This window comes from Lycorma delicatula, chromosome 3 (genome assembly GCF_047948215.1).
Source record: "Lycorma delicatula isolate Av1 chromosome 3, ASM4794821v1, whole genome shotgun sequence".
NCBI lineage: Eukaryota > Metazoa > Arthropoda > Insecta > Hemiptera > Fulgoridae > Lycorma > Lycorma delicatula.
In genome coordinates this window covers 199,893,168-199,918,209 of record NC_134457.1, presented here as the reverse complement: position 1 = coordinate 199,918,209, position 25,042 = coordinate 199,893,168, and the positions used below count along the sequence as shown (strand labels likewise).

At 30.9% G+C, this 25,042-nt stretch overlaps 1 protein-coding gene across 6 annotated transcripts in view; it reads right to left on the bottom strand.

Annotated features, from left to right (window-relative positions):
* Positions 1-278: 278 nt before the first annotated feature.
* The window catches only part of Ars2 (arsenic resistance protein 2), a 92,963-nt gene continuing 68,199 nt past the window's right edge, over positions 279-25,042 (bottom strand). For 3 of the 6 annotated variants that reach the window (XM_075361362.1, XM_075361363.1, XM_075361364.1), the window contains 3 exons: positions 20,386-20,507; positions 12,043-12,153; positions 279-675 (listed from right to left, as the gene is read on the bottom strand). In XM_075361362.1, the coding sequence (XP_075217477.1) occupies positions 600-675; positions 12,043-12,153; positions 20,386-20,507 (309 nt within the window). In that variant the 3' untranslated portion in view covers positions 279-599. Of the gene's footprint in view, positions 676-8,974; positions 9,086-9,174; positions 9,200-10,233; positions 10,323-12,042; positions 12,154-20,385; positions 20,508-25,042 lie in introns of those variants that run through there. The other 3 variants (XR_012755822.1, XM_075361366.1, XM_075361365.1) reach the window with 3 other exon arrangements.

Sequence of the window (25,042 nt, the reverse complement as noted above, 5' to 3'; positions counted from 1 at the left end):
CAAGGTGACAGTAGGAAAATGCTCATTTGAAAGCCAATCAGATGTGAAAAAACCAATCAAAAATGAAAAAATTAATCTGGTCATACCAACCACAATAGATAGTATTGTGTTGACATTGTATATCAAGTAAACAGGTTAGTTTGGTTAGGAGATACGTACACTATACAAGTCTAAGGATAATAAAAAATATGTTTCATAGGATTTCAAAATCACTTTAACAATAAAGATAAAAAAAATACAATCAGTATAAAATTTCAAAAAGGAAAAGAGTAAGAGCATTAAAACATTTTTATTTATTTTTGTGTATATATATTTTTTTCTGTCACAAAGATCAATTTGTCAAGTTTATTTCCACAATGGAATGCAGAAGAATAAAAGTAGAAAAAATATTTAATACATTAATTATATTATGTTAAAAAGTCTGTGTTTTGTACTAAGTTTATTGTATTTATTATACTATTTATATAATTATCATTTTTAACAACGATAATCTATAATTATACAAAATATATTATTTTAGCGACAATGAAGTTCATAGACTAGTCCTAATTTATTCAATAATGATATTAATAACAGTAAAAACCAAAAAATGCACTTGTTCAAATGAATTCATCTGGTTCTCTTGGTGCATCTAGATCTCTGTAGTGTATTACTGGGCGATAATCTCCTCCACCACTAAAACAAAAGATATAAATTAATTTATAGTAACAATATTAAGGCTGCAGGAGCAATTGAGCATCTATATATTTACACTTAAATGAGCAATTTATTATTTTCTATTTATTTATTTATTTATTGAACTCAAAAAACATGAGTTTTATATCTACCCAATAGAAATAAAGTATATATATATTTTTCAACAGGAATTTTGTCATACTTTTTGAAATTAACGATATTTAGTGATTTAAAGTTTTCAGGGAGTTCACTGTACCAATGTACAGCCACTGAAATAATCCTTTTCTGACTGTGTTCTTTGTACTAGGCAAAATATTAATTATATAGTTTTGATGTGTCCTTATATAGTAATTATGAATTTTGTGAATTAATTTACACTGTCTAATTTAACAATATTACAGATTGTAGTAATAAGTAGTTCATGAGTTCCATAAAGTTTGCAAAAATAACACCTTTAACAGTATGTTCTGTGTCACTTGCATATTATTAATATTATTTTTAGAAGTTTATCCCTCAAAAGGCTGCAAGATAAAACAAGCCTGTAAAATCTGGGTTTTTTTAACTTTTGATAATTGATCCCTATATATTTTTTAGCAATGAATCTGAAAATAACCTTCACATTTTTCATCACGTCAGGATTTTTTGCAAATCGCAATTTCAAAATTAGTAATAAGTTGAAAAATTGCAAAAAATATGATACTATAAAATATGACAAAACTTTCTTTTTTTTTATAATATATTCACTTTTTGCCTTATACTATGCATTCTTATAGCTAAAGAGTTGAGTGGTCTGAAGAGCTGGGTGGGGGAGGGTTGGGTACATGACAAAGTGGTGGAAGAGCTTGGCCGATAGGTTGTGACAAGACTAAGTTTATTGCCAGTTATCCATGCCACTCATGCACTGTGCTACTATCAGTGCTGTTTCAACCATCAGTATGTGTAAATAGAAGTTTTTTCCATCCTCCATGATCAAATTCATTTTTGTCGGTGGAAAATATATTTTCAGGCCATAAAACAAACTTTCCATTTTCAAAATGGCTTCAAGATGCTGCCAAAATTGTCCAAATTCTTTTTGTTATATTTGTGGTGAGTTAATGGTGGAAAAGCAAAAAAAAATATACCAAGTTTTGTTTGACAAGTGTACCTCAAGTATTTCAGAGTGAAAATACGAGATCAAGATAAAACTCAAGACAAAAGAGATCAAGGCATCCCACAATGTTTGCTACACATGTGTTGAAAGACTGTGATCATACGTTGAATAAGAAGGGTTCAGATTTAGAGTTTCAATAGTTAGGTGAGAGCAACAAAATCACAGTAATGATTGTTACTTTTATTTGACTGGTGTTCACAGTTTCAATTTGAAGAATAAAAAATAATCATCTATCCAAATATGCTATCTACTTTACTCCCGGTTCCTCATTGTCCAGATGTACCAATGTCAAATCCACCAGAAAATTTAAATATATTATAAATATATTGAAATATATGGTTCCATAAGCAATTTAATGTGTATGAACCTGGAGATAGCTGTGCAGCAGAGCTTTATTCACAGTCTGAACTAAACAAGTTGGTTCGAGACTTACATCTGACCAAAGGAAATTCAGAATTGTTGGTTTGAGGCATAAAAAGAACCTCATAGCAGCTGACACAACATTTTCCTGGTTCAGGTACATGAGAAAAGGATTTTTTCCATATTTTTTGGAAGAAGGAGAATTAGTCTTCTGCACTGATGTACATGGACTTCTGACTCTAATTAACATTCCATAGAAAAATACCGATTGGAGACTGTTCATAGATTCGCCAAAAAAAAAGAAGCTTCAAAGTTGTCCTTCACAATGGGAATATGTATCCTTCAATACCCATCGGATATTCTGTCCATTTAAATAGGATACAATTACTTGGAATTCGTTCTCTACAAAATTAAATATGACAATCCAAGTGGATTACATGCGAAAATCTCAAAATAATATCCATGTTCCTAAGACAGCAAGAAGGATATACAAAGTTTCCTTCCTTTTGTGTGAATGGGATAGCAGGGACAGAGAAAATCATTAGATAAGGAAAGATTAGATAACAAAGTTTCTGGACAGCAAGAAGGATCCGAACTTCAATTCAGTCGTTGAAAATATGCTGCGAAAGTACGCAAATTTAGGCTGTTCCATGAGCTTGAAGGTTCACTTCCTAAATTCACAAGTGGACTATTTTCCTGAAAATCTGGGTGCAGTTAGTGAAGAGATGGGTGAAAGATTTTATCAGTACATGAAAGAAACAAAAAGGAGGTATCAAGGAAAATGGGCTACCACTATAATGGTAGACTATTGCTGGATGTTACATGGAGATGAATCCTATAAAGAACATAGAAGGAAAAGTGCGAAGCAGAATATAAGCCATCCAAAGAAACTTTGACACATCATATAATATTGTAAGTATTTTACATACTTCGTCATTAAGAGTTTGTGAAGAGGGGGAATGGTTTCCGAAGGTATGATGTACCTCAATAATATTAATTAATATAAAAATGCACTATAATAGAAATTAAAATTAGGCTTATTTTGTGGCAATTTTCATTAAAAATTGGGGTCAATGAACCCCCTGCCATCTGTCTTCAGATCACTCAACTGTTTAGCTATAAGAATGCATAGTATAAGCCAAAAAGTGTCTATATTATATTAATTTATTAAAAAAACATTTTATATCTATTTTACAGTATCACATTTTCACAATTTTTCAACAAATTTTGAAATTTGCAATTGCGAAAAATCCTGATTTGATAGAAAAAATGAAGGTTATTTTCAAATTCACTGCTAAAAAATGCATAAGAATCAAATATCAAAAACTAAAAAAAACACACACATCGCAGGCTTGTGTAATATAAGCATAATAAATGTTGAATTTTCTCTATTCAGTAGGTGTGAAGCATGATACAAGGGATGAATAAATTTGTTAATTTTGCTGGTTATAGCTTCTATGTGTCTTAACAAATTGCAAACTTCTATCCAGTGTTCGTCCCAGGTATTTAGGATTACTGGCCTCTTAAATTAAAGTTTTGTAAATATGCAGCTGCATGCTGAATTTTTTGTTAAAAATCATGTAGCTGGATTTACCTTTATTAAACCTAATGTTGCTTGTGCTTTAGTCCAATCAGCTGTAATATCCTGATCTTGTTGAGAATCTGTATAGATAGTACGAATAGATCCAGAATAAATGACAACTGTGTCATGAGCAAAACGGGTCAGATTTCAATTTAATTTCACTGTTGTTACGTAATATATATTAAAAATAAAATAGGGCCAACAACTTCCCTATGGGATGCCACTGATTATCACTCCAGGACCACTTGTAGAATTACTTACTATTACAGTTGAATTCTGAGATTTAGGTAATCTTTATAAAGATCTGGTGGTATACCAATACTATTCAGTCCTTAAATCAATATTCCATGATCAACATCAAACATTTTCTGGAGATTCGAAAAGCAGGCAATATAACTGAGTATCCACCATTAACCTCTCTGTAAATCAAATTCCGTAAGAGGCAACAGTAGTTTGTGTATTATTTCTCCTGTTCAAAAAACCATTTTGTCTTGTGTTAAAAAACTGACTATTCCTCAAATATCTAAGTAATCTTGTCTTTATAACCATTTCAAATATCTTAGACATTACTGGCAGAACTGATATTGTTCTAAGTTACTGGCTTGAAGTCTTGATGCAGATTTGTAAATGACAAAAAGTTTGGTATTCTTTAAACAATTTGGAAACATGCCCTACCTGAAATGTTTATTAACTACACTTGAAATAATGGTCCAACTATGTCTTTAATTTTCTTCACAACTTTCAGTTTAATAATGTCTTCATCAGGGGGACTATTGTTCAATTATTTTATAATTTTATTAAATTCATTGGATGTTGTTTCAGCAGATACAAAGATGTTAAACAATAGTTTATTAGACCAGAGCTAGAATTATTTTGAACACATTTTAGTTTTTTTAAATATTAATAAAATAGCTGCTGTTAAATAATCTGCAACATCTCTATTATCAGTTAACTTCTTGTTGCTATCTACATAGAGCTTTATAATTATTTGTTTTTTTTTTTTTTGACAAGGTAATGATTTTGTTTATAATTATTCTATGCTTACAGATTGACCATCACCATTGTCAAATTACATCTGAATATGATGCAGTTTGTTCAATCTTATTCTGTTTTGTCTATATAAATCATCTTCACTAATCAGTCTGATTACAAGATAGTTAACTAAACATCCTTTAAGCACAGACTCACCAAAAATGAATCCCTCTCATAAATAGATACTTCTCCACCCTGAGCATGATCTCTGCATGAATGAAAACCACATATTTTTCTGTTCTAACATCCACATTTTCTTTTAACTTTTTGTTTACTTTTAATAATTGTTTGGCATAAATAGGATCTGATATTATGAATTTGACAGATGTTATTTTTTTTTTTGTTTCTTGAATAATTTTAAAAGAAACTGTTGTGATCAAGATTTTCCTTATTTCTGTTTCGTCTATCCTACCATCAGCCTCTCCTTTTTTCCTAGGATGATGACATTTATTTTCCTTTCTTCTCTGTTGAAGTTCTTCCACAATACTATTAAATAGCATATTTTTATCTTATTCTTGAAGAATCCCAACCTCACTTTATAAGTCAATATTCACTTGTTGCTGGATTTCCATCCTCTGCAATAATTCCTCATACCTCTCACTCAAAACTCTCGCTCAAAAAGCTCAGAGCTTTTGAGCTCATGAACTTGCAAAAGCTCATTCATGTCTTTCAAAGGAACTTCACATTGATTTTCAGGTACAGGAACTTCTATTATAACCTCACTTCACAGTTTTCTCATAACCATCTTTCTCCATCTCATTTCATGTGTTCAGCTGCAAAATTATTAAGTTCTTAGTTGTTAGCTTAACACACTTTATGTGAAACCATACTTCGCCATTTAATACATTCTACTGCGCAAGTTTCCTTGGTAGAGATTTTGCATAAACCACGTGTTACCCATGTTGACGGTGTCTTTTAATAATTTTATTCTTCCAAAATAATTATGTGCAAACTTAATTGCAACAATTTATTATGTATTATACTATTTATATTGTTACAATAAAAACTTTAAATTAAAATCACACATCATTCACACAGTAATAATACAGCAAATATTTATGTTAGTTAACCTCGAAATAGTGCCACCAGTATTCAGTTACTAATTATTTCTTTTAAAGAATAATAAATTCAAAATCAAACAACCTATATTGCATAATATAAGAATTATAATAACTATCTCTTTGTAAAAATTAAATAACTAACATAACTTCATTTGGAAACTAAAGCATGCTGTGAGGAGAGTGCTCGTTAAATAACATGTACAAAACCTAAAATTATGTTTTGAAGTTATGGTTTCAAGCTAGGTCTATTTATTAAATGGCTTTGATGAAAGCATAAATATAAAAATTATAGTAACAACATACCGAATGAAGCTCTAGTATTTGTAAACAAAGAAGCAATTCAGTCACCTTTACCTGAGTTATCAATGGAACTTGAGATCTCAAAATAACATAACTCCATTATCCATTATTTCAAAATAAGATAACAGAATTATTTCCAAATGTCTGGAGCAATTTTTATTTATAGAAGTAAATCTTACAAGAAATGAACTATAATCCATAAGGTAAAATATTTAAAAATCTTTCACAAAATAATTTTTATCTAAGGAACTTTCTCAAGGTCTTGGGGTTGTTGTCAGTAAATTCTCTGAATACTTTACTTTTTGCTTCATGTATGGTATACTTGAATATGTGTGCATAATCACAAATTCAAAATGAAAACATGTTTTTCACCTATACAAACCTATAATCACTATAAATAAAACTAAACTGAGCCTGTGGAAGAAAACCATACTTAGTTTGGGAGAAAACACAGGATATTTTTGTTAATAAAAATCAATATTCTACAGGGTGTCCCATATAAAACGCAACCCATTAATCACTCATCCATGAAATTTCAAAAGTCAAGCTTACTCCCCTACTCATTACTGAAATGGACTTGTCCAACATCTGAACATCGCGGCGACGCAGTAGAACACTACCGATAGTAACAGCAATGCAATCATAACGTTCAGTCTATTGCTAGAGACAAGATGGTGTTTTCGCTAGATGAATGTGTTTTCATTGTCGAGTCGTACTTCAGTACAAAATCAGTGGTTGCAGTGCAAGATTTGTTTCACCATAAGTACCCAGATAAACCAGCTCCTAACAAAACATCAGTATTAAGGTTAGTTGCAAAATTTAGAGAGACTGGTTCTGTTAATAACAAGGAACAAAAAAGATCTGCATCAGTGTTGAATACAGATACAGTCACTGAAATCAAAGACCGATTACTCACCTCGCCAAATAAATCGATCAGACGTTTGTCTGCTGAAATTAATTTGTCTAAGTCAACTGTTCATCGGGCGACCAAGCAATTACAATTACGTCCTTATCGCATTCAAACAGTTCATCAACTTCTTGAGCCCGACGAAGAAAAACGGCTACAATATTGCCAACGGTTCCGTCGATTTCTGCGTGAAGGAATTAATGTTATGGATTCGTTATTTTTCACAGATTTCATTTGGATGGCTACGTAAACAGCCAAAACAGTAGAATTTGGAGTGCTGAAAATGCCCACGTTTTTATCACGAAAAACAATTACACCCGCAGAAGTTGGGCGTGTGGTGCGCGATATCGCAGAAGAAAATAATCGGTCCTATTTTTTTCGTGTACACCATTAATGCAGAACGATATCAGGATATCTTATTTCAGTTCATTGCACTATTGGAAGAGGAAAACAGACACTGCTGGCTACAACATACGGTGCGACATAGCATTACGCAGGTTCAACTTCTAATTTTGTTGAGAAATTCTTTGGTAATCTTGTTATCAGTTGAGGCTTGTGGCCACCAAGATCTCCAGATTTGACTGCGGCGTATTTTTTTCTATGGGGTTACCTCAAAGAAACAGCCTACAGCAACAAACCACGAACACTTGAACAATTGAAAGTCAATATTGAACAAGCTGTATTAAATATCCAGCCACAAACTTTGAAAAAAGTTACAAGAAACACTGTAAAAAGAATTGAAGCTTGTATTCAAGAAGATAGCGGCCACTTCCAACATTTACTCTAAATGTAAGGTAATGGATGGTAATAATAAAAATTACATTTACATTTACACATGCCTTTTTATTATTTCAATACCTACCAATATAAGGTTGGGTTGCGTTTTATATGGGACACCCTGTATAAGCAAGGCAATTTCTGTAGATTTTTGTATACTAAATGGACCAGAATACATAGTAACAAACTAAAATACAAAGCTACATTTTTTTCACAGTAACAAAATTATTTGCTCACTGATGTTTAAGAACTTAAAATTATCCTCTAGTAAATTTCACAATATAAATAATGAGCGCAATACACCAAATATGCTGCTTTCACAAGCTTTTGTATATTTATTCTGGAACATTATTTTATCACTCTGAATGCCAAAATGTTTTTATGGTTACAAAATAATAACAAACTGCTGTTTTTCATTTAGTACCTAGAATTCATGAAACAGGTAATGTAGCTGATTGCAAACATAGCAGTCAACAGTCATTGTTACAACAAACAGGAGTTTGAGACAGTCTTAAGTTGTTTTAACATTAACTAATAGCTTTAAATACTAACTATTAAATACAGTTTATTTTATAACTGAAATGGATGATTTACTCCTACATAAGGTATAACCTAGTGCGCTCCAAACACTAACAACTTTAAGGTGAAAAAAATAAGCAGCCATCTGGGCAGCTACTTTTTTACTGGGCTCAGTATTATCATTTGTTGCGCAAAAAGCCAAATTATTTGTTGAGATCTTGTTTGTCAACTAAAGAGACTCTGAAGAAGACTTAATAAAGGAAGCTTGCTTAAAGTAAATACTGATACATGACTGTTATGTCTTGTCATACATTCTCTTCTGTTTAACAGTTAGAAAATTCTTTATTTTCTACGTAGCAAGAAGTTTATCTGCTCAAATCACTAGGTGTCCACTTCAGATTCATTTGATTAAATAATAAATTACACGTGTAAATTAAATTATTAATACTAATTATGTAAAAAAGCTTGCTTCTTATGAGTTTTTCATAAAAACTCAAAAATGAATGTTTTAAGTGATTCTGAATTTGGAAAAAATTAAATTTTAAGAAAAAAAGAATTTATTTCACACACATTATCACTTAAAAAAATGTTGTAAATAATAATATACAAACCTAATAATTAAATTTTCAAAAGAAACAAGCTGACTCATGAGTGTTGAACTTGCTCAACAGTTGTGCCACAATGTACTTCTTTTACATCTTATTCATTATAATTCCTAATAGCTTGGACATTTGGAACACAAAATAAAAATTGTATTTTAATGCTTCATAGTTTAATCTTTTTATACTTCCAGTTAATTAATCAAATGTATGTGATAATTATTTTTTCAAAGTAATCTATTATAAAGGGAATTTGTAAATATTAATTATAATACTTTTGAATCAATTCACATTACACTATAATTAGATCTAACAATGAGATACACATAGTAGTACTTTTTTTTAAATTACATATTTAAATAAACTAAATACATAATCTATTAATTTATGATTAAACTGAATTTTCTGGGATAGATCCCCAATGTAATATTAGTATATATTCAGTAATATAATGTTATTTAATTTTATGAAACTATGCTTTAATTTAATATGCAATACTACGTACTTGTGGTCCATTTAATAAACATAAAATAATTTGCTTTTTTATAAACATGCTGAGAAGAAAAAAACATCTATAGAGGATGAATATCCCATATAAGGATAGCAAACAACAAAAAAATGTCATACATTTTTAGCACACTTTTTATGAAATAATCAGAGCTTGTATATAAAATAGAAATTTTTTTTCAGGGCAGTTGAATAGAAAAAAATTTGATTTGAGAAATAAAAACGAATGTTATTTTTTTAAGTCTATAATAATTTCAATGAGAACGTACTTATTGAAATCTAGGAATACTGACAAAATAATTAAAAATTTAAAAGTTCCATAATTCACTTATTTTCGTGTACAGTGAAAAATATGTTCAAATGAAATAATCAGACCTTGTATATAAAATAGAAATTTTTTTTCTATTATCTGGTCTTTAGTATAGTATATATAATTCATGACTGCATAAACTAAGCGATAACAGAAATAAATATCAATTGAATTTGTTTTTTAACAGCCAATGAAAATATCAATAGTTTTTTGAACTATACTAATGTCAATAAAATTTTTTTTCCCAAAAGAATGTAAACACTTCTGAATTATTTTCAATACTGTTCAGAATGTGATTTTGTAATTACAGTTTATAATAAACCAATTGCAATATTTTCAGCATGTCTGTAAGAATTCTAGACCACATTATATCATTTATAATTAATGAAAACATAAATTATGCAGTGTAAAATATGTATAAGTTTTCAAAAGATAAGTAAATATAAAATGTCACCTCAGTATCTTTGTAGCAGAGCAACTGACTGATTTACTGAAGTCCCTGGTTTGTTTGTAGAATTAGGCTTGAATTTTTTTCATCACTCACTATTATTAATGATACACAAAATATTTATGAAGGCAACATTCATTAAACAAAAAGAAAATAAGTAAATAAGGTAAACTGTCTCTTAAAAGACATGCACTTATAGTAAATTCCAAATAGCATGAAAGATATATTTTACTGGATGAACAGAGTCCAAAAAGTTTAGTGCTACCATGTTTTCCACTCATCTCACCAGTAACATCATTTTAGATGTTCACTAAAAGAAGTCCTCTACATAAAAATGGGCAAGCATACAAAAAAAAAGATATTCAAATAAAAAAAAGAATGCAGCACTATAACTAATAAAATTACAGTGTATATTTTATTTTAGCCACAATACAAAATAAGAAAAACTTAAAAACTTTTACAATCAATGGAATATAAATAAATTAAAAAAAAATTAATAGTAGTAATAAAAAAAATTTAACTGAAAACTGAAAATGGACATAAAAATTCATCTTCAAGAAGAAAAAAACAGATTTGAATTAGTAGGATAAATTTAATTCATAAAGAAACATTATCAAAATACATTTACAATAAATAATATATATGTTACTACACAAAAAGAGTGTAAATCAATTGAGTACAACAAAGTGGAACCTGAATTCCAGTAATAAAGAAACAATAATGCAAAATTATATTAAACCAAGATTTTTGACAAAAATGTTAACATCACAGCTGTTAGAGAAGATAGAAGGACTAATTGGTGAACTCATTATTTTGACCATCGGTTAGAATGATCAACATTCTCAGTAATACCATGTGTTCACTCAAGAAAGACTCCTGGTTAATGCAGTCTGGCAGATACAAAAGAGCATGCTTGCACATCAGGCCAGAATGCCATCAATAGAAAGACCAAACAACTTAAAAAGGTTAAGAAACAGGAGGAGCTTAGCTGCTTGCACAACAGCTGAACAACCTGGTCAGATTCCCAACTCCATCCACACATACTTGAGAACCAAAATTGTTCTTTTATAACCATTCTGAGGTTAAATCAAGCTGGTCAGCCACTGATATTATCAACGGCAAGCAAGAGTTCACTAACTAAACAGCTCTTTTCTGAACTAACTACACATTACAACGTATGTCGGTCAACCCCAGCCATTATTGAAGAATGCCTGGCAGCTGACTTATTTAATCCCCATTTTTAGGCCATTTAACGGCCCTTTTTAAGGTCAACATGCTTTTGCTCACTGTCTGGTGACAAACTATCTGGCCAAACTGTTACTTAGCATACAGCTTCTGTAAGTTAATTTAAATTTGCATCCCAATTACATAAATTACACAACCACAAAAAGTTATTAACCATATTACAGTACTTTTAGGTGTACTGAAATACCACATGGCCTGAGATATCTGAATATTGCCTAGTGTGCCAAAAACACTACACTGACAAACTCAAGTTGGCTACTTCATACTGACTATTTTCACAGCAATAGCATATCTTTGATACAGTTAATCAATCAAGTACAGTCAACTCTAACTCGACCTATCACTCTGCTAAAGTACTGTAGTCTTTAAATGTTGATATATTTATAAATTTTCCATTAACTAAAATTTATAAAAGATTAAGAGTGCATCATAAATGACACATGTGGTGGGTGGGCTTTTACCATGGCATGAGTATTTTTAACTTGACTGCAGTAACTTAACTATATCTATACTACTTAAATAAGAATTAAAAACAAATCCTAAAACATTTCATAATACTTTTAAACTTACCGTCCACCTCTATTATAACCACCTCTAGCTCTTGGATATCCAACACCATAACCTCCATATCCTCCATAATGTTGATATCCCCTGCCTCCACCGTATCCACCATAATGAAAACTGAAATGAATGTTATTCATATAAATAAATAATATTACAACTTACCATAACATTCCTCAACACTTAACAATTCAAAATTCTAAAAACACAGTGCAACAATCTAAAACCAGGCTTTAAACTAGGTATAATTGGCCAAATATACAGGTTTTCTGGGCTAAAGGTATTCACAAGTAACAGCTTAACAGTACCAGTTAATATAATTTAATTTTTTTTTTAATAAACATAGTAATTCCCAATGTTTTAATGTAAATCATACAAGTACAATGTGTGCTTGAGTCTAGACCAGGGGTCGGCAACCTTTTGAGTCAGACGAATCAAAAATTACAATTTACAAAATTTCATAGTTTTTAAAGAGCCACAAAATTTTTTCGAAAATAGGTTTATTAAATAACAATTTATAGGTACTTACACTTATAATTATTATTTTAACTATAATTTTTAAATAATAAAAGCTATACAATAGATAAATAATATAATAGGTAATTTATTAAATATATATTTTAATAAAAACACTTTCGCGGTAATATCCAACAGTAGTACTTTGTTTCTTTTTTGACTTCAAAAAAGTAGTTAGGTATCTTATTTGGAAAAAAATATGTATAATATGTATTTTAAAAATATAATACTTATGTTACCTATCTTTACTTCGGTTTTATTATTATTATTATTATTATTATATATATGTACATACATAACTTTGAGAAGATAATTCGCTTCTAACTCTTTTACTTGAAACAACAAACTATACGCCACAGCCAAAGCACGTGAAGACGCCAAATTGTCTTGCGTCGAAGCGAATTAAAACCTACATAGAAACATCCGACGACGGCGTCATTCGAGAGCTTCTGACGGACTGACGGCATCATTCGAGAGCTTCTGACGGACTGATGACGCGTGTCACGGGGGGAGGGGTGTGGTGAAAAGCGAGTACAAGTGGCAAAGCGATAGAATCTGTGCCTAATCCTCGTTAATCGATTCAGAACGATTTTTAAACTGTTTTTTTTTTTTTTTTTATAAAATAAATAATATTTGCGAATGGAACTAAACAGCCGCAGCTTCACATCCAAATAGCCGCATGTGGCTCGCGAGCCGCAGGTTGCCGACCCCTGATCTAGACAATAATCTAACCCCTGCCAAGTGTTTAGGAGCGTCTGTGATGTTATTAGAGCTACAGCTTCAACTATTCCTACGTTAAATTGTCCAAACCTCGAACTTTTCTTTAAGAAAAAGAAAGGGAGTGACATCTGGAAATCTAGGTGGCCATGCACAGTTGAACCTCCTTGTTCGATCCAACATCCAGGGGAAAGTGTTATTCAAGAACATCTTGATGAAAATATAGAGCAGCACCATCCTGTTGGAACTCATCACTAAATAACAAGATATTAAGATATTTAGGATTGTTTTCGACATGGTGCATTAACTTTTATTTTATGCAGCAAACTGATATCACACGTGGCAATTGTTTGATTTAATGAGATGAAGGACTTGTAACTTGTATACTCACAGAGTCTCTTTTGAACAATATCACAAACAGTGGAATGAGGAATTTGCAGTCCGTAATTAGCTCAACTAACTGACTTTCCAGGACTGGCAGTGAATGTGTATCACGTAAATGATCCACTGACTCATCATTCCCTGAAACTTTTGGATGATTTCCAGTTTGTGAAATCAAGCTTCCAATCTCTCAAAGTCTTGTTCCACCGACAAATAGACTTGAATGTAGGAGAATCAATATCCCATTCAGTTTGTAAACAACATTGAACATGTTTAACTAACTGAAACTCCACTAACCAACGCAGGCACTTCTGTTGTGGTGTCCACATCTCAACAGACTACAATTGCATTGTGAGTTGGCTTGCCTGTATGTGCATATACCACTGATCTTGAGAGTATATAGAACAAATCTTGAGATATTTCCTGTTGATTGAGCCTATGTTTAGGAGATTACAGCGCTAGCTAATTTAGGCTATTAAATTTTTAACGCTTAATATACGCTACTACTTTTGGATACCTTTATCCTGGACAATGTATAATAATTCAAGTATATACTTCTAAACATTTTCTTACTCCCTTTTGCATTATTTTTGTTAAATATTTTCACAGAGAACTCTGTTTTTCAGTTCAGTATGAACTTTTTTTACAAACAATTAAAAATGATTCAAACATTTAACTATGGAGATATATATATTTTATATTTCAATCATTTAAGTAAATGACTTAGTCACTATTACATATGTTTGTGCATATGGAAATTATTATTTTGATACCGCATTTGACTATTTTGATAAAAATACATGAATATTTAATAATTTAAATTAAACATTATATCAAATTATTTTTAAATTTACTAATTACATTTTTATTAAAGTTTCTTTTCCAAGCTTTAAATTTGTTACTATTAATTTCTAATATTGATTTGTTTTCTGTACTTGCAAATATGAGACTACTGATTATTTTTGTCTAATTAATTAACATGCTTGTAAAGTTTACTGGGAAAAGGTTTCTGTTTGGCATTCCTGCGTAAAAGTTTTTCTTTTTATAATTTTACTCTATTAAATATTACAACTGGTTAATTACAAACATTAGAATTACATTTGTCATATTTATTACAAATTATTTAATCTTTTTGAAAAATTTATACATATTGATATTATATTTTAATGGAATTTTTTTTTTTGACACATTAGTGTAATTTTACTTTTTACATTTAAATTGAAATATATTAATTAACAATGTTATTTATATTAGTCATTTTTTACTACTACACATTTTAATTTTAAAATCTTACTAATTAAAAAATTACTAGGTAACATTACACAAAAGTTAGCTGTTGAAACAACCACCATTAAAACTACATCTATGTCAATTATTACACTAAATGGATAAAGAACCTATCAAAAAAGTAATATTAGAGCCTGACTTGTACTTAACAATATCCAATATCAAACTCCTTAATGAGCAATACAGTAGTAAGCATAAATATATATATCACTTTAGTTTTGTTACCCGACAGTAAAACCAACTAATTCTTACTGAAAATATGTTCACTGGCTTGTAAACATCCACTAGCGATTAATCTAAGTTTAATATCCATGTGCAGTCGTAGTTCTTTTAATTTATCTTATATAATAAAACAGCTTGTGAGGAAAAAATTCTTTTTTCTTTTTTTTAGAAAATGAATTTTATTTCATGTAATTGTACAAATGTTGCCATTTTAGGATACATACATTTTAGTTTATTTTTTAAAGATGAAATCTTGCAGGTGACTTCCTCTTCTACGTAAACACTCACGAAGTCTCTTCGTTAAATTGTTCATGATTTGACGTAACATCTCAACTGGAATTTCCGCAATTGCTTCTCAGATCTTTGCCTTCAGTTCTTCCGTTGTAGCAGGTCTACTGTGGAACACTTTTCTTTTAAGGTGACCCCACAAAAAGTAATCGCAAGCTGAGAGATCAGGCGATCTGGGAGGCCATCTAATGTCACCATTTCGTGAAATGAAACATTGTCCAAACAATCGGCGTACAGCTGCCATCGATATTCGTGCAGTATGTGACTTTACTCCGTCTTGTTGAAACCAGGCTGTTAAGAATTGGTGGAAATCTCTTTTGTTGTTCCACAAGAAAGGTTTCAAGCATGGCTACATAACGAGCCGACGTCACTGTAATCGCAAGACCGTTAGTCATCCTCAAAAAAATAAGGGCCTAAAACACCATAAGATGACATAGCACACCACACGGTCCCTTTCTGGCTGTGCAACAGACGCTGGTGTAGCTGCGCAGGATTTTCTTGTGCCCAGTATTTGAAATTTTGCTTGTTAACAAATCTACTGAGGTGGAAATGCGATTTGTCTGACATCCACAGTTCATGAACAAACTCTTCGTTATGAAACATTACATTACAGAATTGTGCTCGCACAACTGCATCGTTCTGTTTCAGTTGCTGGATGATCTACAACTTGTATGGATGGAATTGCAAGTCCTTCACTAACATTCTTCGAACACTTGAACTATGCAATTGTAAAGATGCTGAGAGACGACGGATTGACCGATGTGGACTTCGTGTGACAGCATCTTGTAAAGCTTGAACATTCTGTGGTGTACGGACGGTTCGCTCACGGCCTGGAGGTTTCTTTTTCATTGCCGAACCAGTTTCCTCAAAATTAGATATCCATGTTTTAATTGCATGTGCTGATGGAACACGGTCGTGCCGTCCCAAATTAAAATGACGGAGAAATTCTCTACGTGCTCCCTCCACACTGTCATTGTTTTTGTTAAAATGCTTTGATAGCAAATGCAATCACACCATGACAACTAAATGGCAGGTTAGGTTAGAGAGGCTGGCGCTACTTATCAAGTGGTATCAATCACCCACGGCTACCAGCACAACTTTCAAAATTTCCCATTTCTTTGAATCACCCTGTAGCAGAAGATGTTTAATAAAACTCCACGAACACTTTCAAAATTTTAAATTGTTCTTAAAATATGTAAAATAATATAAATCAATTTTATCTGTGATACTATGATGTATATAAGATAAATTGTGATATGATGTGTGAAAATTTTAAATAATAACAGTTTACAGTACAACTTAATTCTATCATTTAAATTATTATCAATATTATTTTAACATTCAAACTGTTTCTCACTTTGGTTGTAATTATGTTCACTGGCTTGTAAACATCCACAAGCAATTAATCAAAGTTTATGCAGTCACATTTCTTTTAATTTAACTTTTAAGGAAAATAATGAAGGAAAAATTCTAGTTGCCAAATGGTACCGTTTCTCACTTTAAAGGTGAGTCATTGACATAAAATACATAACAGTATTTTAGCTTTTCTCCTCTTCTTTTTTTTCTTAAATAATTATACTTATCAAAAATGAGGTTTAGGTTTAAAAATTTATAAATAGTAATTCAATAAATAGTAATTGTTACAAACTTTAACAACTTTAAATAACAACAAAACATGAAATACAAACACCAAAATCATTGAGATTACAATGTATCTAGCATATACCTTTGTGGAGCCCAGGTTGTATGCCATACTCAACTGTTGTTGCCAAATCCTGAATTTTAAACAAATTATATTCTTGCAGAAATCTAGTAATTCATCACTTTACCCTTCTAGTTCTAATTTTTCTTTCTTGGAAATTAAAAATTCATTAAGGACATCAAGAAATTTGAAAAATAGGTGTTATACCTTTTTATCTCTGGATAAAAACACTATTATATTCAACAAATAGTACAATTAAGGTGTGAAAATATGTAATGTAGTTCTTATGGGTTTTTGGCAAGCCAGGCAAAAATAGTTGATACAAACAAGAAATTACAAAAAAACCGATAACGCAAAACAACTTTTACTATTATTTATGGGGAACCTTTACCACATCAAATTTTTTCTTTACAATCACATGAGTCAAACAAAGTATTGAAATTTACGAAATTAAATAAACTTAAACAACAAATCTGATGTCTTAACTTGCATCCACTAATAACTTACTACCATGAAGATACATGATCACAAGTGAAAAATTTCAAGCAGAGTTTAAAAACCTGAAGAAAAGGTGTCAGATGAATCTGTGGAATTTAGAGAAGCTTGAGGAAGAGGAGGTAAAGAAGATTTTTGAGGAAGACATCGCAAGAAGTCTGAGTAAAAAAGATAAGGTAAAAATGTAGAAGAAGAATGGGAGAATGTTAAAAAGGAAATTCCTGTCATATCAGAATGCATGTGTTTGACAGGTACAAACACACTTTTTAATTTAAATCATCTTAACAAGTTTACTTAAGTATATAGAGCACACTTGCATATATATTACAACAAAGAAATAGTGCAATTTATTAAATGTATACTCATTCATAAAATAAAATTGATATGTTAATAATCAAACCCTACTTCATGCTTTTTCAAATACTGACAAACATTAATATGTTTTTTCCAACTAGTATTATAAATGCTGCATCAAGCATTACTACTTATACTTATATTTTAAAAAATGTACGACAAGAACACTATTAAGTAAACATTGCTTTATTATTTTTAATGTTTACTTAATAGTGTTCTTGTCGTACATTTTTTTAAATATAAGTATATAAGTATTATTAGAAAAAAAAATTAAATAACAGTTCATGGTGAATTTTAAAATATTTCTGCAGTAACAAGTCAAGTTGTAACTCAATTCATTTTGAAGGTAAATTATTTCTTCTTTATTAGGCTTAATTCTAAACAAAATTAATAATACTTAAATAAATATAAACAATGTCATGAATCATCAGATTATAATTAAATAGCAACCTTAAAATTATATAAATTAAAGAATAATATTGACACTGCCATGTACAAAGGGACTGATTCCTACTCTTAAATGTAGCTAAATTAATATAAAATAAACACAATCGCTCACTAAAGCAATATGAAAAAGTGAAATGTTTTGATACTCTATAGAGATTTTGCAATTATTTAAGGTAGACAGTATTAAATTAAAGATTGGAATTCTACAGGAGTTTTTTTTAATAAAGATAATTAATTATCAAAAATCTAAAACTGCTGGCAAACACATAATGTTCGGAGAAGAAATAATTACTGTCTTTGGTTATAACATTAGAAGAGTTTTATTGTATATTAAAGTGTTACAAAATGTGAAGAACATTTTTATAATCCAAACTGTATGATTTAAAATTCAAACCAAAAGAGATAATTTGGAAAAATCCTTGACACAAATCAAAAAGAAACATTAATTACGCAAACATATTTGGAACCACAAGAAATTATACTACAGAAAACTGCACTACTAACAATCAAAGAATTATTCATAAAATTTACCTGCAAACGCACAACAATTTAGTTTATAATAAATTATAGAGTCCAAAAAAATGTACTCTATTTGCTAGTCCATATCTCATGACATATTTGACTTGGTGTGACAATTTTTGACACTGAGAGAGGGTGATTGTATGTTTGAAATGACCAGCAGCAGCTTTTATACAACACCCATGGCGCTGACCTGCACACCAAGCTACCGCTGTTAGTATATCTGGAGTAATGACAACACATGACTACAATTTTTTCACGTAGCTCGTTGACTTTTGCTGGTTTTTGTCAATACATGCTATTCTTCACGGTCTCCCAGAGGTAGAAATCCAGGAGATTAAGGAGGATACTCATCAGCACCTCTTTGACCCACCCACGGTCCGGGTAGAATTTTATCGAGGTACAACCTGACATCTCAATGGTAGTGAGGCGGGGCTCTGTCTTGTTGCACTTGAAGAAGTTCATAACCATATACAGGTTTTGAATGGCAGGCAAAATCCTTGTTTGAACCATATCAAGATACGCCTTCCCAGTTAGTTACGGTACCCTCTAAGAACAATGGACCAATCATCAAACCACGCACTGATAGACCACACCACATAGCAACCTCTGGGAGATTCAATGCCTTGTCCACTTGAGCACGAGGATTTTCAGCAGCCCAGTAAGACATGATTGTGGTGGTTCTCAGTACCGTTAAGAACTGCGCTTCATCATCACTCCACACAAACTTCCCTGCAAATTCCTAATCCTCACCAACCATGTGCTGAAACTATTCACAGTATTACATCCTTCAATGTGGGTCGTCCCCATTCATCATGTGTAGCAGTCTTGGAATATACAATTTCCACTTTGCACACTTTTCAGAATGTGTCTTACATTTGACCAGCTCACTCTACTTTTGCGCGCTTGTCATGGTCAGCCAGATCTTTCCTTGTGCACATCTTTTCTGTTGGCTTCAAATTTATTGTGAATGTTGGCAACTGTTCAACGTGTTGGTGACAGTGTTTCAAACTCTCTCTGCCACTGCTGTTGTACCTGGTGAATTTTCTTGTACTTCCAGTACCACTTCAGTACAGCCTTGCATTCATTAAACAAACAATAAACAAACCTCAGCCATTACTGCTACAAAACTGTCTTCTGCTGCACTGGCTAATATGACTGGCTCATTCCACCACCAAGCACCCATGCATGCATGGCATAAATTGCCAGCATGACAAATTGAATACTTACACTACACTACATTAGTGATTGACTGTAAGTCTTTTTGTTTAGATATTATTTAATTACAAACAGTGAGTACTCATTTTTGGACCCCCTCTGTATATTAAGCACACTCACTCATTATAGTAATAAAATAATAATGTAACATTTTTTAACATATTTAAAAAGATTCATATTAAATATGATTTATCAATTATACTTACTGAGGAATAAATGCTGGTTGAGGTGGCTCATTCAGTGTATCCTTCTTAGAGGTTCTATTGCCAGGATGTTCTGCCAACTGTGGTCTCTTTGGATCTTTCAAATAATTATTAAAATATTCTACCTAAAAACAAATAATGTTTAAATAGCATCAACATAAAAATGCATTAACAAGCTTTTATAATAATGAGCGTTATTATAAAACAAATTTATTTAAAAACAAACTTTCTAAATATTCGCTATTATAATATAAAGAATTGAAAGAAAAAAATTATAATCTTTGAGCAACATAAATTATATAATAGTAATTTCATCTTTTCCTGCTGTATATAGGTAACCAGTTAACCGGCAATAAAAGGTACCTTGTACATTATGGTTTATGCAGTGCAAATCTAAGTCATTCAACAGGTCTGATTCTATGTATCTATACATGCCATACACATTTGTGTAAGTTTATGGTATAACTAAGAGGTATATAAAGAATTATTAATATCAATTAGATATACTTGTTTTCTTTCTTTTTGATAATGTGAAATAGTTTAATCTGACAGGAGTCAGATTAAACATTTTTTGATACATTTTTAACAGAAAAGAAAGTTATATATAAATTAAAACTGCAATGAATTATAAAAATAAAAAACTGAAACTGAATAAGATAAAAACTACACTTCACAACTTTTATTTTTGTTATTAATTTTTATGGTAAATATTTTGCAAAAAAAAAATAAATGAAAACATCCAAAATATTGGATGGATGGCTTTTTCTAATATCAAAACTTAGAGAGTAGAAAATGTGAGGTGAATTTTTCGTAACTTATACAAATGTATACATCCCATCTTAATAATATTTTTTTTATGAAATTCTAATAAGCAAAAGCAAATATGGTCCTTTACTGATTCATAGAATTTAAATTATGCAGAGTGGTATTGGGGATTGGCAAGAAAGAATTTTGGTTCTCGTATATAAGTAAATAGTTTTATGTTTATTTTTAGGGACTTCTGTCAATGTTATAATTTTTTCTTTTGGCATCTGATAGCTGTCATGTTTAGTATAATTCAGAAACAAATTATGCTTAATCTTGTTTCTAACTGTTAGTTTATGGTCAATTTTAACATGGAGGGCCACATGAACATTTTTGACATATTTTACTTTTTTATTTCTGTATGGGCAAGAAAGCTGCTGAGAATCACAAAGAGATATGCAAAGTGTATAATATTGATTGCCTAACAGAACACATGTATCAGAATTAGTTTAAAAAATTCTGTTCTGAAGATTTTTCACTCAAACATGACCAACATTCTATTCTGGTTGACCTGCTCAAGTTGATGAAGACTAAATTAAAGCCATAATTGAATTGGATCATCATATAATTGTGCAACAGATTGCAGAGGGATTAAATGTATCACACACAACAACTGCGTGATAAATGTCTGATTAAGAAACTCAATATTTGGGTTCCATATGAATTGAAAAAGATCCACTTAACGCAATGTATCAATATTTGCAATATGCAATTCAAATGCAATGAAGTAGACTCTTTTATGAAAAGAATCATCACTGGTGATGAAAAATGGATCATCTAAGATCCATTTATCAAAACAATCATGATTGAAGTGTGCTGAACCAACGAAAACTGAACTGCATTAAAAAAGGATCACTTTGTCATGTCAATTTGGTGGGATTACAAAGGGGTTCTGTAATTTGAGCTGCTTTCAAGGAATCCAACTATCAATTCAGATGTTTACAGTCAACAACTAATGAAACTGGAGGAAGCAATCAAAGAAAAACTCCCAATATTGTCAAAATGCAAAAGAATCTTGTTCCATCAAGGTAACTTGTGGAGAATTATTGGAGGTTGGCTGGGAAGTGATGTCTAATCCCCCATATAGTCCTGATATTACACCATCAGACTGACAGTTATTTAAAAGTTTGCAAAACTCTTTGAATGGTATAACTTTCTGTAATAATGATGACCTGAAATCGCACTTTGTTCAGTTTTGCTGACAAGGTCCAGAAGTTCTATTAGGAATCATGAAGTTGCCAGAAAGGTGGCAAAAGTTATCGGACAAAATAGGAAATATATATAATTGAAGTTCATTCCTTGAATAAGAAAGTTGAGTTTTATTACACATTACAAGACCAAAATTAATTTCTTACCAACCCAGTAGTATATCTCAGTGTTTAATCTAAATGGTTCCAGATCCAAATCCTGGTCAGCATAGCAGAATTTTTTCCCTACTACAAATTTTCATACGTCATCCTTCGGCTGCTGCCAGGAAAGCTATAAGGCTAGAAAAAAAAGATTCTGCCTAACCCCAGAAAAGATGAAAAAAATGGGAATAAAAGAGAGCATTTATAAAATTTTCAAACTTCGTCAACATCAGTTTACATTTTCTTAATTTTTTAGTCATTATTATTAATATCTTGTATACCACATACTATAATTACACAGATCAAAAAATAATAATAATTTGGAACTGAGATAAAAAGTAGGCGAATTATATTTTTATGCTGAATCTTAAAATGAAATCAAGTTATTCTACCACATACTATAATTACACAGATCAAAAAAAATAATAATAATTTGGAACTGAGATAAAAGTAGGTGAATTAGAATGTATTTTTATGCTGAATCTTAAAATGAAATCAGTTATTCTTCAACACTATCATATTTTTAGATATAACCGTTTAAAATATTGAGAAACTTCTTAAATAATAGAATACAAAAATAATAATAACAATTAAAATTCCTAGCTTTATTTTGCAGACATTTAACTTAATTTCTTTTTTTCTTATTTTCCTTTTATGTTCAATGTATTCTCTTTTATCATCCAGCAGTAGTCACTCAATATATGCATCCCATCTGTCTTGAAACATTGTTCCATGTGCAATATATCTTTGTGAAACCTTTCTCCCTGTTCGTTGCTGATGTCACCCAAGTTTAAAGTAAAAAAGTCCAATTGGAAATGTAAAGATTAATTTTCAATGACATTCTGCAGCCTAAATTTTTGTAGTTCACTAGAGCTTATTTATAAGCTGATCATGGTTTTCAGTTTTTTGTTTTCAAGAAAACCAGTAAAGACATCTTTGAATGACTTCCATGCTGCTAGTTCTTTAGGATTCAGTTTGCTACCAACTATATTATTAATTATCTTATGTGTGGCCTGATGAATACTCCTTCTTTTAATTTCGCCTTAGTTAATTGTGAAAAAACCTCCGCTATATATTTAAAGCCGTCTCCATCTTTACCTAATGCTTTTACAAAATTCTTCATCAGGTCTAGTTTTATGTGTAGAGTTGGTAAAATAATACCATCTGCTTCAACAAGGGGAATATTGAGAGCATTTTCCTTTCCTAGTGTAAACTGATTTTTTTTAGCCAGTCTTTAACTGCATAGTGTTTACCTGTAGCCCAACTATCCCACAAACACAAGGAACACATATATTTTTGGAAAGCCACTCTGGAGAAGCTCTATCACTTTCATGTCAGCAATGATTCGCCATCAATGTTAACCATACTTATAGCTTTTAAAATTTTTGACATACTATCTTATGTTTCTTTCATTCCTACATCACGTGCTACCGGTATAGAAGAAAACTTATTTGAGTTATGCAACACTACCTTTAAGCTTCTTTTTGACGAGTCTATAAATAAATGCAGATCATGAATAACATATTCAATGTCCAATTCAGACATTAGCCCCCTGACATCATGGCAGGAACAAATTAAACAATCTCCTCTAAAGTATTTCAGTAAATTTTCATTTCGATTTATTTACACTAAATTTTAGTATGTTTAATTAAATTCCATTCTTTAAGACATGAACCTAGAGTTCTGCATGTTCTTTCGACAAATATAAGTCACGATTAGGTCGCTCAGTACTGCTTGTGTGATGAGGTGAGATTCAGTATTTGATTCTTCTGGAACATAATTAATATCTATTGAAGTTGAGGATTCATCGATTGAGCCTTCTGGGGAATCAGAAATTTCTTTCTGAGAAGTTAGAGCAATCAGATCAGTAAATCAGCCATAAAGTATTGGTCTCACAGCTGAACCAACATTTGGAGATGCAATACTGCTTTTATTGTTTGAATTGAAACCAGTAACACACACACACACACCTTAACAAATCTTGATGTTCGAAAAAATAATACCAAAAGTTGTTCTGTCAAAACTCTTTCACTAAATTTATGGCCATGTTATGTATATGATAAAACCATTACCACAAAAAAGAACACAGCAAGTCATATCAAGGGCTGAACTCATACTGAAGAAAATTTCATCACACTGAATTACAAACTTCTTAACTCACTGATATGTCTATACATGTCTGGCTTGACACAAAATGACATCATTCGACTGTTATGTACCAAATATAGATCTACAACTGCATCACAATATAAATCAGATGTGAATAAGCAAACATACTAACTTATTTGTATTGTTTGTTCCATGAATGTTGGAACAAATAAATTAAGGGGTTGTAACTTAAGAACGTTACATGATGGGTTGTTTCGGAATACATATTCGAATTCAGCATATAAAATACTATATAGAACACCTATTCCCTTTTTCAGTTGTTTCAGCAGCTTTAGCTCATATAAAACAGGCATATTTCACAAAAAGAAAAGAATAAGGATATAATTTTCAATGAGGAG